The sequence below is a fragment of the Aethalodelphis obliquidens genome, unplaced genomic scaffold, assembly GCF_003676395.1.
Source record: "Aethalodelphis obliquidens isolate GAN/ISIS:26980383/991018 unplaced genomic scaffold, ASM367639v1 scaffold85, whole genome shotgun sequence".
In the NCBI taxonomy this organism is placed as follows: domain Eukaryota; kingdom Metazoa; phylum Chordata; class Mammalia; order Artiodactyla; family Delphinidae; genus Aethalodelphis; species Aethalodelphis obliquidens.
Window position 1 is genome coordinate 5899181 of NW_020838029.1, and position 13700 is coordinate 5912880.

A 13700-nucleotide genomic window follows, 5' to 3' on the forward strand; every position below is an offset into this window, starting at 1 on the left:
CACAGGTGGGGTGTGCCTGGCAGGTGCGGAGGAGCAGAAGCCTGGAGCTGAGTGAGTGAAAGGAGCTGAGGAGGTGACGTCAGAGAGCTTGACAGGGCCAGAGGGTGTAAGGCCTTGGCCTTCTCCTCTGACTGAAATGGGGTGTCAGTGTGGGGTTTTGAGCAGAAAGAGGAAAGGATTGCCTTCCGGTTTTAAAGGGCCATGGAAGAAGAAGGAGCCTTTTGAGGGAGGATGGCAATAATCCATGCAGATATGACGGTGGCTCAGGGCAGACTGGCGGGAGTCAGGATGGTGGGAAACGTTTGGATTCTGGGTGTCTCGTCTGATGCAGAGGCCCCACGTAAGCACTGTCCTCTCTGAGGCTCAGAAGCCTCTACAGGGGAGCCTCGCTGGTGAGCAGCCACCATGCACTCCACCTTGGCCTGCAAACCTTCCTTGCTTTCAGTTTCGTCCCATCCAGTCCTTCAGGAAATGTGTGGAGGGTGTTGAATGGTGGTGAAGGGGCTGCTGGGAAGGGAGGCTGAAAAGGGCAACGGAGACAATTTCTGAGTCAGGACACGGGGATGAGGAGTTTGGGCTTAATCCTGGGGACCAGGACGAGGTGCCATCAGCTTCTGACCAGGGATGGTGACTTGTGCCAAATGCCACAGGACGACTGTCAGGCCCAGGGTGACTGTCAGGGCCCAGGGACCTAGTTGCCCCCATGATAGACACACAGGCCCATCCCCCTCCTCCTCTCTAATACCTACTTGCAGGCCCAGTTCTGCAGCCACATAATGTAAGTGCATGGGCTCATGGGGACTTTCCCCAGCGCTGCAAGGCCTGCTGGCCCACATCTCTCGCCCTGCTAGACTGACTTCATTGTTTGGGGTAAGGGCAGCCCACTCCTTAGCCCACCTCCTGTTGGGGAAACTTCCTGAGACTATCCCCCAATGGGGAACAAAGCTCCATAAACACTGAACACAGACGAGAAGCAAGGGACAGAAACAGCTCTGGCAGGTAAGAAACAGTCCCCCTAGGAGTTTAGGATTAACAGACACACACTACTATGTATGAAGCAGATAACCAACAAGGACGTACTGGACAGCACAGGGAACTCTACTCAATATCTTGTAACAACCTATAATGGAAAAGAATCTGAAAAAGGATATATATGCATATATATATGTATATACATGTAATATATGTATACATATGTATCTATATATACCCACATATAACCAAATCACTTTGCTGTACACCTGAAACTAACACAACATTGTAAATCAACTATACTTCAATAAAAATGTCTTAAATTAAAATTAAGAAAAAAAGAAAAGAAACAGTCCTGCCTGGGCCTCTGGTGTGGAGGGGGTGGGGGATAGGAGTCACTGGTAATGGCCAAGGTTCTGACTCGGTCTCTGGATGGATAGCAGGGAAGGAAATGCAAGAGGACGAGACTTCTTGCAAGGCTGACACAGCAAATTAGAAGCTTAGCTCGGGCCACCATCTGTGAGAGGTGCCTGTGGGGCAAGCAGGCCCTGTGATGTCATATGAAGCCAGCTGCCGGTTTCTAAAGTGTGTTCTGCTGACCCTGGGCTTCCAGAGACCTGCTGCCGGGGCAACTGCAGCGGGGGCTGAGCAAAGGGCTCTGGAGTTGCCAGCTCCCACTTGAAAGAGAGCACTAGCTCTCTTTTACTCTGCTTCCAATTGGAATTCCAGGAAAGGTTCTACTGGACAAAAGGATGGGGGTGGGGGCGGGGAAGGAGAAGCCTCTGCGAGGCCCTGGGGAGCCTAGCAGGGAAAAGATCTGCACTTCCCTGCCAAGGAGAAGCTGCCTCCGTCTGGCCCAGGTGGGCTGTGGGCCAAATGCACGGGGCCCAGGGACACGTCCAGGGACAGAGCCAAGGCAGCAAGTGGAGACTGCAGCCAGCCCAAAAAGAGAGGACCCTCTGCCCGCCACAGAGGAAGAATGCCTGGCCGCTGAGTGGTCTCTGTCTCCACAGAGCTGGCCCTGAGGGGGATCCTCACTCATACTCAGCCCAGCCCTGAGGACTTGGGTTTTGTTATTCTTGCCTCTTCATGCATCTGTCCATCCACTGACCTTGACTCCTCCACCTCCCACCCTGGTCTGGGAGCTCTCAGGGGCAGAAACTGGGTGGTACTGGGTCTTACTCTTCTCACGTGCTCAGCCCCTAACACAGGCTACATGGCAGGCACGCACTGGTGTTCATTATAAAAATTCCTGAGCGGGTGGAGGCCTGACCCATTTGCCTGGCACTGGGCAAATCTCTGGGGTTTGTCTTCCTCAAATGTAAATAGGAGATGAATATTCCCTCTCGGACTTGTGAGAATCCACATAAGGAACAGATGGTCAGTCACTTTGTGAGCTGTGAAATGGTGTCCACATGTAGGTTGCTGCTGCCACTGTCCTTAAGAGGAGGGGATGGGCACTGAAGAAAGAAAGCCCAGAGTCTGGGCCTGCCCTGGGATGGGTTTCCCTCCAAGCAGTGTTACCTTGGAAAATGGGTGTCAAAAACGTAAGAGCAGAATCAATGACAGCAAGAGTGTTTGGAATATTATAGAAACTCTGACTTCCCATCTGCACAGAGAAAGCCATGTGCCCAGCTGATGCATCTGCATGCATCCCACCATCCTAACACCAAAGAGAAAAATGGTGAAGGCTCTTTGGGGGCTTCTAATTCTTAGTCTTATCCTCCTCCATCATCTCCCCACCCCATCCTTTTAAAATCCCTAGAGATTCTGAGGCTCAGAGACTGTCAGAGCTGGAAGGACTCTCCAAGGTTTCTAATTCCAAGTTACTCATGGAGGGCTCCTCATGGCTGTCATCGAGTGCCCTGCCAGTGAAATCCTTCTTCCTGCTCTCAGACCGAGGCCCGGCTCTCCACTGGTCCTACTCTACTCCCCTGGAAACAGACAAAAAAAACAAAGTTAGTCCTTCCCTAACATAGCAGTTTTTACCCCACCCTCATAGGGTTCCCAGATAGAATACAGGATGCCAGTTAAATCTGAATTTCACATAAACAACGAATAATGTTTTAGTATAAATATGCCCCAAATATTGCATGGGACATACTTATACTAAAACATTCACTGTTCACCTGAAATTCAAATTTAATGGTGTCTTGTGTCTTTATTTGCTAAACTTGGCAACCCTCAGTCCCAGGATCATGTGGTCAGCAGTTGACTTTTTCTGTCACATCCAGAGAGCAGACCCCACTCAGTGACCTAGGGAGGCCCGTGGGTCACCTCCAATTTCTCAGCTGACCCAGAGATCATGGTAGCTCCCATCTTCTGCACTTAATGGTTTAGTCAAATTCTTTCAAAGGTGTCCTCACTATGCTAGGGGGTTTTTCCTGCACACTTCACACCCACATCCATCCCATCCAACTCTTCTGCTTGTTGGGCAGGGCTTTCTGGTTCAAGTTCCAGTCTCCCTTTCTCACAGCTGGCAAACTAAGAATGATCAGGAGGTGGAGGCTGACCAAGAAACCAAAACAGAACGTTAGGGATGGGGGCAGGAAAGGCCAAGACTGACTCAGCTGGAAGGTGCCAGAGGACTGGAGATGGCTGCTCTCCTCTGCCCTGGTGGGCAACAGGGACCTTTCCTATTTCCAAAGGGACCCCAGGATTTGGGAGGCTCACATGGCCATTTCTCCCAGAAGACTCACCCTTACATCTAACCTCATGCCACTGGTGACAGTAACGAGTCTCACACTCTCCTACATGAACGCATGTGATCCCTTAGCAGATGGGGAAGGAGAAGCTACACTGAGTATATAGACCATTGATAAGGAGGAAAAAAGGAAGAAACAGGGCTGGGCCCTAGTCAAGTGCAAGATTGTTCCAAAGCTCAGCTTTAATTTTGCATGCCATTCTGCAGTTCCTTGTTTTTTGTTTTGTTTTGTTTTGTTTTGTTATTTTAGGTACAGTTCTTATTTTATTGCAAGGCACACAATCATATATACAATGCATAATTATCACCTTCTAAGTACAAGATATAAAGAATATACATTAAAGACTATATGGATATGCTTCTGTTTCAGAGAAGAAAACTGCCTTAGGGCAAGCAGGTTCATGCCCTTTTGGGAACAGATTTTCATATTTATGCTGAATCTTCCAAACAGTTCTTGCTTAGAAAATAAATCTCACTGAGTGGACATACAATCTTGTCACAGTTTTCTCCTTAAAAAGCTCTAATTTAAAGCCAGCCAATGTATTCCTGTTATTCCAGTTATTCTTCTTATGTCCCAGTACTAGATAAAACACCTATAAATTGCCTGATAACAGTTATACAGATTTAAGAACTTTATTTCTCAGTAATGCATCACAGAATGAAACCATTTTCTTAAGACTTATGTGAATTTTCCTTGATTTTTTCAAAACTATTTTTCCAAACTATGCTTCCTTTTTAGTATTAAGTCTGGAGTTTTGACTTAAACTCTACATAGGGGATACATCCAGATTCACAAGAGTAAAACAAGACGCTAACAGTAGCTCTACTCTTCTTCCAGTCGGAATTATGGTTTTTCATCCTCATTGCCGCCTTCTGCACAGTTTTATTTCTCTGCAATTTTCTGACCCCTCACTAGGTCCTGTTTTCCAGTTCTTGCCAGGGACGGGAGAAGGGACTCATGAAGGAAGCTGAATTCAAGGCTAGATACGTGCAGTTCTGGTCCCAAAGAGACACAATGGACAGTACACTCCTTGCTGTGATTGGAGAACAGGAACATGACGAGATGGGACACAGACACACACTCTCACACACTGTGCATGCACACAGTATCCACACATGCACACACACACACACAATGCACACGCACACATACACTCAACTCTCACACACACGCATACACACCTTTGACAAAGAAATATATTTGTGTAAGAGATATTTTTCCTAACATACATGATTCACTTTAACATCCTTTAAAGTACTGCCCTAAAATGACCCTAAAATTACATACCTGTCCTCTCGTCTTCTGCTTTGGGGTCTCTGGTGCTTCCAACAATGGAGAAGCTTGGAACACCGTGACCTCACGGGCACTGAGAGCTGTATCTCTCTCTCCTGGGGCTGCAAACTTAGCCACGAAGAGATGCAGGACGCTCAGGTTAATCTTTAGACTGCAATAATGGCAAGATGCTATGAGGGCATGTGGAGTGTGAATTTAAAGAGATTGTCATATTTCCCACATCAGCAGGGTTTGTTCCTGGAACCCTCCATTTAAATATCCCTCCCGTATGATGGCCAAAATTTTTAACCATGGGGTGAATGTCAACCAGTATTTAAGCCATGCCTATGTACTTTTAGTTATAAGAATACAAGGACACCTAAGAAAATCAATGAAATGTAAGAAATGCTCAAAAGAGCACTTCATTTTCATCAGGGAAAACCTTGCCCCACTACCTTCACTCAGCTGTGCTAGGTGCCATGAAAATCTGCAAAGTAGACAAACATCATCACAGTAAAATTCTGAAACCACGTACAAACTCTTCCATGCAAGGTATGTTTCCAAAAGGAAAGAATACACACACAAGAGAGAAAGTACTCGGTGAACAGAACCTATCGATGTAGTGATGGCGGTAGTTATATAGTCTATACATTTGATTTTCCTATAAGTTCCAGAGGATGCTGCCCTAATAACATACGAGCTTAAAGAAGAGATGGCTGTTATTTCTAAATTAGCCCTTTCTTCTGCCCAGGCAAATTGCAGAAAAAGCCATTACCTTGAAACCATACGTTTCTGCAGTTCCTTGTTTTTTGACTGTCTTCCCCTACTTGGCTATAAGCTCCTTGAGGTTAGGGATCTTTGTCTACTGTGTTCATGGTTATATCCACAGTGCCTAGCACAGTGCCTGGCATCTCATAGGACTGATAAATGGTGGCTGACCGAATGAGAAAAGCAGTTCAAGCATAGGAGTACAGTCAAGGACAAGGCTGGGGTCAGTATAGAAACCCAGCATGAACAGAGCAGGAAACTCTTATGACCTTAGAGCCTGAAGGGACAGGTGGGAGGGTGAGGAAAGAACAAATCCTCAGAAAGATACCCAAAATACCTTCAGTGAGGTTGGCTTCCTGTTGCTCAATCTCCCGGCCTCCTTACTCACACTCCAACACCTATACCGCAGCGATATAATCCTGCATCTCCGAGTGCTGGGGATTCTCCAGATGCATAGGAGCTGTGAGCATCTGTAGCATCCAAGATGAGATGATTTCCTCACATCTTCTCTCTTTACACCAAAATATCATTGTATGCTATTGTTTCTAATTAGGAAAACTTGAATATAATGGCTTGTGTTTGACAATTTCTCAGCAGCCCTTGAGCTCACTGGAAATCTCCCTCTGATGTGAGCTAGGAACCCAGTCCAGACAGACACTTAAGGACCAATAAACTCTGAACTAATGAGTATGCTGATTACCATGGAAACTGCTGTCTCTGCTGGCCTATGAAGGGCAGGAGGACTGGCGGTGATGAAATGAAATGGGGAGGATGTGTGAGAATGGAGTGGGGGCAGGAGCTGGGAGGTAGGGACTGGGGTAAGGTAGAGGAAAGGAACTTCCATTTATTACTGTCTTCCTCGGAGCCGGACACTGAACTGGGTGCCTGACATACATTTGATCATCACAGCCCCCTGCAAGACAGGCATTAATTCTTTTCCCCTCCCACCTCACCAACGGGCAAAGCATATGCTGTTGATCAACAAGATGACCTATCACCATTCCCAATGCTTCTTATTGGAAAAGATAGCCTTGAACTCCCTGCCAACTAATCCTTATCAAAAACTCAGCTGTGGACGTTACTGAGCTCTGCCCACCAGAGCAACAGCCAGCTCTACACACCACCATTCTCTCCCATCAGGAAACTTGCACAAGCCTCTTAGATAGCCTCATCCACCAGAGGGCAGACAGAAGAAGCAAGAAGAACTACAATCCAGCAACCTGTGGAACAAAAACCACATTCAAAGAAAGATAGACAAGATGAAAAGGCAGAGAGCTATGTACCAGATGAAGGAACAAGAGAAAACCCCAGAAAAACAACTAAATGAAGTGGAAATAGGCAACCTTCCAGAAAAAGAATTCAGAATAATGATAGTGAAGATAATCCAGGACCTCAGAAAAAGAATAGAGGCAAAGATCGAGAAGATGCAAGAAATGTTTAACAGAGACCTAGAAAAATTAAAGAACAAACAAGCAGAGATAAACAATACAATAACTGAAATGAAAACTACACTAGAAGGAATCAATAGCAGAATAACTAAGGCAGAAGAACGGATAAGTGACCTGGAAGACACAGAGATGGAATTCACTGCTACGGAACAGAATAAAGAAAAAAGAATGAAAAGAAATGAAGACAGTCTAAGAGACTTCTGGGACAACATTAAGCACAATAATGTTCACATCATGTTGTGAACAGGGGTCCCAGAAGGAAAAGAGAGAAAGGACCGAAGAAAATATTTGAAGAGATTATACTTGAAAACTTCCTTAACATGGGAAAGGAAATAACCACCCAAGTCCAGGAACTGCAGAGACTCCCATAAGGGATAAACACAAGGAGAAACAAGCGAGGCACATAGTGATCAACTTGGCAAAAATTAAAGACAAAGAAAAATTATTGAAAGCAGCAGGGGAAAAACGACAAATAACGTACAAGGGAACTCCCATAAGGTTAACAGCTGATTTCTCAGCAGAAACTCTATAAGCAAGAAGGGAGTGGCATGACATATATAAAGTGATGAAAGGGAAGAACCAACAACCAAGATTATTCTACCCAGCAAGGATCTCATTCAGGTTCGATGGAGAAATCGATTAGCCCCACAACTACTAAGGAAAACAATTTTGTAATTTTAATGCTCCCCCAACAGCAATCTTTTGGCCCAGATGTTTTCACTGAAGAATCCCACCAAACACTGAAAGCATTAACTCTGTTACATAATCTCTTCTAGAAAAACAGAAGAGGAAGGAAGACTTCCAAATTCATTTTATGAAGCCAGTATTACCCTAATATCAAAACCAAACAAAACAGTACTGAAAGAGAAACCTACAGGCAAATATCTCTCATGAAGGTAGATTTTTAAATCCCTAATAAAATCTTAGCAAATAGAATTGAGCGACGTATATAAAGAATTGTAAACCATGACCAAATGGGGTTAATTTCAGGGATGCAAGACTGGTTCAATACTTGACAGTACATCAACGTAATCCACCATATTAATAAGCTAAAGAAGAAAAATCACACAAACAATTCAATTGATACAGAAAAAAATATTTGACAAATTCAATACCCATTCATATTACAAAAAAAAAAGTCTCAGAAAAATAGAGAGGGGAATTTCCTCAACTTGATAAAGATCATCTACCAAGAAAACCCAAAAAAACCCTGCAGCTAATTCATACTTAATGTTGAAAGATGAAATGCTTTCCCCCAAGACCCAGAACAAAGCGAGCCTGCCCGCCCTCACCACTCTTATTCAATATAGTGCTAGAAGTTATAATCAGTGCAATAAGGCAAAAAAGGGAAATGAAAGGATACAGACTGGAAATATGAAATAAAACTGTCCCTATTCACAGGCAACATGATTCTCTACATAGAAAATTCCAACGAATCTACCAAAAAGAAATAAAATATAAAACACCTAGAAATAGTAAGTCAGTTGAACAAGGTCATAGAATACAAGATGAACATACAAAAGTCAACTGTATTTCTGTATGCTAGCAATGCACATGTGAACACCAAAATTAAAAACACAATACCATTTACAATCACTCAGAGAATGAAATGCTTAAATGTAAATCTAACAAAATATGTGCAGGACATATATGCTGAAAATTATAAAACATTCATGAAAAAAATCAATGAAAATTTAAATAAATGGAGATACATACCCAGGTGTTCATGGATTGGAAAACTCAACGTAGTAAAGATGTCAATTCTCCTCAAATTAACATATGGCTCTAACACAATTCCTATGAAAATCCCAGAAAGATTTGTTTGTAGATATAGACAAGATTATTCTAAAATTTATATGGAAAGACAAAGAATTAGAATAGCTAAAACAATTTTGAAAAAAGAATAAAATTGAAGGAAAGGGTCTACCTATATTCAAGATTTATTCCATAGTAATCAAGACTATGGTGTTGGAGGAGGGATAGACACATTGATCAATGGAAAGGAATAGAGAATCCAGAAATAGACATACACAAACATGCCTAACTGATTTTTGACAAAGATGCGAAACCAATTCAATGGAGGAAGCATAGCATTTCCAGCAAATGATGCTGGAGGAATTGGACCACCACAGGCAAAAGAATGAACCTTGGCTTAAGCCTCAAACTTTACATGAAAATAAACACAAAACAGATCACAGGTTTCAACTTAAAACGCAAAACTATAAAACTTTTAGTAAAAAAAAAAAAGGACAAATTCTTTGGTATCTAGAGTTAGACAAAGAGTTCTTGACACCAAAACCATGACTTAGAGAGGAAAAAATGGATAAATTGGACTTCATCGAAATTTAAAACTTTTGCTCTGAGAGACACCAAGAGATGAAAAGACAAGTTACAATGTGGGAGAAAATACTTGCAAAGCACATATCCAACAAAGAACAAGTATCTAGAATATAGAAAGAAGTCTCAAAACTCAGTGGTAAAAAACAGTCCAGTTATAAAATGGGCAAATGACGTAAAGATTTTACCCAAGAGGATACAGCACAGATGGCAAATGGGCACATGAAAAGATGAACATGATTAGCCACCAGGGAAACACAAATTAAAACCACAGTGAGATGTCACTACACATCTATCAGAATGACTAAAAATAAAAAAATTATGACAACACCAAATGCTGGTGAGGATGCAGAGAAACTGGATTCCGCATACACTGCTGGTGAGAATGCACAATGGTACAATCACTCTGGAAAATAGCTTCTTAAAAAACTAAACATACACTTATAATGTGACCCAGAAATTGCACTCCTGGGCATTTTTTCCCAGAGAAATGAAGCCCTGTGCTCACACAAAAAACCTGTATATGGGTGTTTATAGCAGGGATTGTAACAACCCCAAACTGGAAATAACCCAGAGGTCCTTCAACAGGTGAATGGTTAAATGAACTACAGTACATCCATATCATGGAATACTACTTAGCAATAAAAACGACTGAAGTTTTGATATATGTAAAACCTTGGACAAATGTCCACTTTCCTCCTTTGTAACAAGGAGGAGGTTGTCTCAAGAGCCTTCCCGTTTGGGAGTTCAAGATACAGATGAGCAGAGTGGGGCAGGATGAGAGCATGTTTGAAAGAGCTTAGGGATTTTATTTTACTTTATTTTTTAGAACTTTTAGAGATTCAAAATAATCAGAAGGAAGTGGCTTGATGAAGGTCAACTGCCGTGCTTCATGGGAGCCCATTTTGGAAGCTGGGAACCCAGGAGAAGGGGAGTTTAGGGTAGGTGCATTCTGTTGGCACGAGACAAAGTCTGCTCAGCTGTAGTGAACTTTCAGGTTGTTGCTTTCTCACACTGAGATGGGACAGGGTGGATTTGAGGCCTAAACTGAAAGGATTCTGTGTTCCCAGGAACATAAGGAAATATCTTTGTTCTGATACACAAAATTAAGGGTTCAGGGCTTCCCTGGTGGCACAGTGGTTGAGAGTCCGCCTGCCGATGCAGGGGACACGGGTTCGTGCCCCGGTCCGGGAAGATCCCACGTGCCGCGGAGCGGCTGGGCCCGTGGGCCATTGCCACTGAGCCTGCGCGTCCGGAGCCTGTGCTCCGCAACGGGAGAGGCCACGACAGTGAGGGGCCCGCGTACCACACACACACAAAAAAAATTAAGCGTTCATCAGTCAAGGCAGCTAAAGAACTGGAGAGAGCCACATTACCTCCTCAACACTGGGAACAATGACAAGTCCAGTGTCAGAGCACATTCAGCTGGTGTAACAGTATTTGTCATGTGATTCTCAAGCAGGACCAGTGTCTGCATTGTGTTCAGACTAGGAAGTGAAGTACGCAGTTCAGAGTCCACGAAAACCTCCACAAGCTCAGTTGCTGCACGTAAGGCACAAAGGCGGGATTTTACATCCGGGACAGGAACCCCGCTAAAACCGGAAGCACGTATTGCCACGTGGTCTAATGGGAGCGTAGGTAGGGTCTCCCAACAGCCAATCCTAGTGCCAGGAGTGTTTAGGAGGCGTAGCCGCGGAGAGACAGCGGCCAATGGCAGAGAGGTCCGTTAATAGAGTGAGGGCAACGGCGGGTGAGGGGAACAGAGTACAGCCGCCAGGGGAGGCTGAGGAGCTCTAGGCAGTTCGGTGGTCAGACTGTTCACGTGAACTGTAGCGGTACTTCAGCCACCAAACTTCGATTCTCGCCCGCCCTTAAACATCATGGGAGATTCACAGAGTGAGCATCAGCGGATGTTACGACGCCACAGCCGCGAGAAGACAGAGCTGCAGGCCCACATTCAGGGCATGAAGAGCTCGATCCCCAAGAGCGACAAGCAGAGAAGAAAGCAGTTGCTCCTCGATGTGGCTCGCCTCGAGGCCGAGATGGAGCAGAAGCACCAGCAGGAGCTGGAGAAGTTCCAGGAGAGTTTCCCTGATAACAGCAGCCTCGATTCTGTCACTGAAGATCTGGCCAAGCTGGATCTCGAGAACAAGCCTCCTCACCTCTGGAGGGCACAGAGAAAGCACAAAAGAAAGGAGGCCTTCAATAGAGAAAGCCAGGATTGGATGGACAAGGCTGAGAGGGAGCATCTGGCCAGCTTGCGCCATGACGAGGAAATGAAGCTCGGCGCCATCCTGCGGGCCAAGCATCTGGAGGTGAAGGATATCCCGGCCGACGACCACTGCATGTACCGCGCCATCCAAGACCAGCTGGTGTTCTCCGTGACCGTGGGGAGCCTGCGGAGGCGCACCGCCGAGTACATGCGGCAGCATGTCGACGACTTCCTGCCCTTCTTCAGCAACCCCGAAACCGGCGACGCCTGCAGCCGCGACGACTTCTTGAGCTACTGCGACGACATCGTGTTCAGCGCGTCGTGTGGAAGCCAGCTCGAGCTGAGGGCCCTGTCGCACGTCCTGCAGACCCCCATCGAGGTGATCCAGGCCAACTCGCCCGCCGTCGTCATCGGAGAGGAGTACACCAAGAAGCCGCTCACCCTGGTCTGCAAGCAGTACTCCTACAGCAGCGCGGAGCACTACAACTCGGTGAAGCCACTCGACACCGGCTCCGGCGGGAGCGTGGCCCGGCGTCTCATCTAGGCCCGCTGCCGCCATCGCCGTGGCGGCTGCCGTTGGAGCCGAATCTGCCGCCGCCGCGTCTCCTCAGCAGGCTCCGCTTTTTTCCTTCGGTTTTCTCAAGGTTTTGTTTATTCATTTTACTTAGAGCTCACCCCTCTCTCCTCCCCCGCCCCCCCTTCTTCCTCCCTCGCTCTTCTATCCTCCTCGATCGTCCCTGGGTTGCTTCTTTCACGGGGTAGGGGGATCGGAGGCTGGTGACCAGGAAGAGATCTGTACCGTCCTACCCTAGCGGAGTGAGTTTGACAAGTTCTCACCTTTCTTGCCCTGAAGGGTCTGTGCGCCCCACCCAAGAGAACTGGTCACGTTGCAAGTAACTTTGGGGTTCAAAAAATGGCAACTTGGTTTGATGCGTTCTTCACTTGAGGAAAAATATCAGTTTAGCTCAGAATCTTCCGGTTGCCCCGTGAATGTATTCATTACTTAAAGTTGGAGTTGATGTGAATGAAATGATTTGGGAATGCCTTTTGCTTAGTTCTTTGGGGAAAAAAATGTATCGTGGGCTGTTTGGGGGTTTTGCTTTCCACTTCAACTGGAGACGTCTCAAGTTACAAACAAGACCTCCTCTAGTTTTTTTTTTTTTTGGCTGCACTGGGTCTTCCTTGCAGTGTGGGGGCTCTAGGCGCGCGGGTTCCAGTAGTTATGGTGTGTGGGCTTAGTAGTTGTGGCTTGCAGGCTCCAGAGCGCAGGCTGAGTAGCTGTGGCTCACAGGCTTAGTTGCTCCGCGGCATGTGGGGTGGGGTCTTCGCTGACCAGGGCTCGAACCTGTGTCCCCGGGATTCTTAACCACTGAGCCACCAGGGAAGCCCTAGTATTTTATTTTGTTTTTTCATAAAACCTTGTATGGTTGCTAATTAATTACAGTTGTTTAGATGTTTCCTGAATTCTAAATAATGTTTGTTAACTTTAGAAGTTAAATGCAAGCGTTAAATGTAGAAAGTACATTTACCTAAACTGATAGGCTAGATAAGGCTTGCTCTAAGATGTGAACGATCTCAATTTAATTTCCTTTATTAAATATAAGAAAGGACATGACTTTATTCAAGTAGTTGATTCATTTCATTATATCTGCAATTGATGTGAACTAAGAAGAGGCAAACTGATAGGTAGTTTAACTTGCTGTGAGGGGTGACATCAACTACTAAGTTTCCTTTATTCTCAGACATAAAAGGGTATAACGTTGTTCAAGCAGTTGGTCCACTTTGTTCTATCTACAACTGGTATGAATGTGAAAGATCTGAACTTAGTCGTTTTCCTTAATTCTTAGAGATAAAAAGTATTTAAAGAGAGATTTTTAAAAGTATTAAAGTAGTTGATTCATTTTCTTATATCTGCAACTGGTATGAAGCAAAAAAAAAGTGAGCGATAAACTTTTGTTGATATTTGAGACTTGTTGATATCTTGAA

At 45.1% G+C, this 13700-nt stretch overlaps 1 protein-coding gene across 1 annotated transcript; it reads left to right on the forward strand.

Moving 5' to 3' along the window:
• Window positions 1–10780: 10780 nt before the first annotated feature.
• On the forward strand, window positions 10781–12590 carry OTUD6A (OTU deubiquitinase 6A). The gene has a single exon (XM_027093614.1). The coding sequence runs from the start codon at window positions 11383–11385 to the stop codon at window positions 12256–12258; it is 876 nt and encodes a 291-aa protein (XP_026949415.1). The 5' UTR covers window positions 10781–11382; the 3' UTR covers window positions 12259–12590.
• Window positions 12591–13700: the final 1110 nt, after the last annotated feature.

What these genes read in the sequence shown, in the direction of transcription:
- OTUD6A (XM_027093614.1), top strand. Translation starts at nt 11,383, where the DNA reads ATGGGAGATTCACAGAGTGAGCATCAGCGGATGTTACGACGCCACAGC.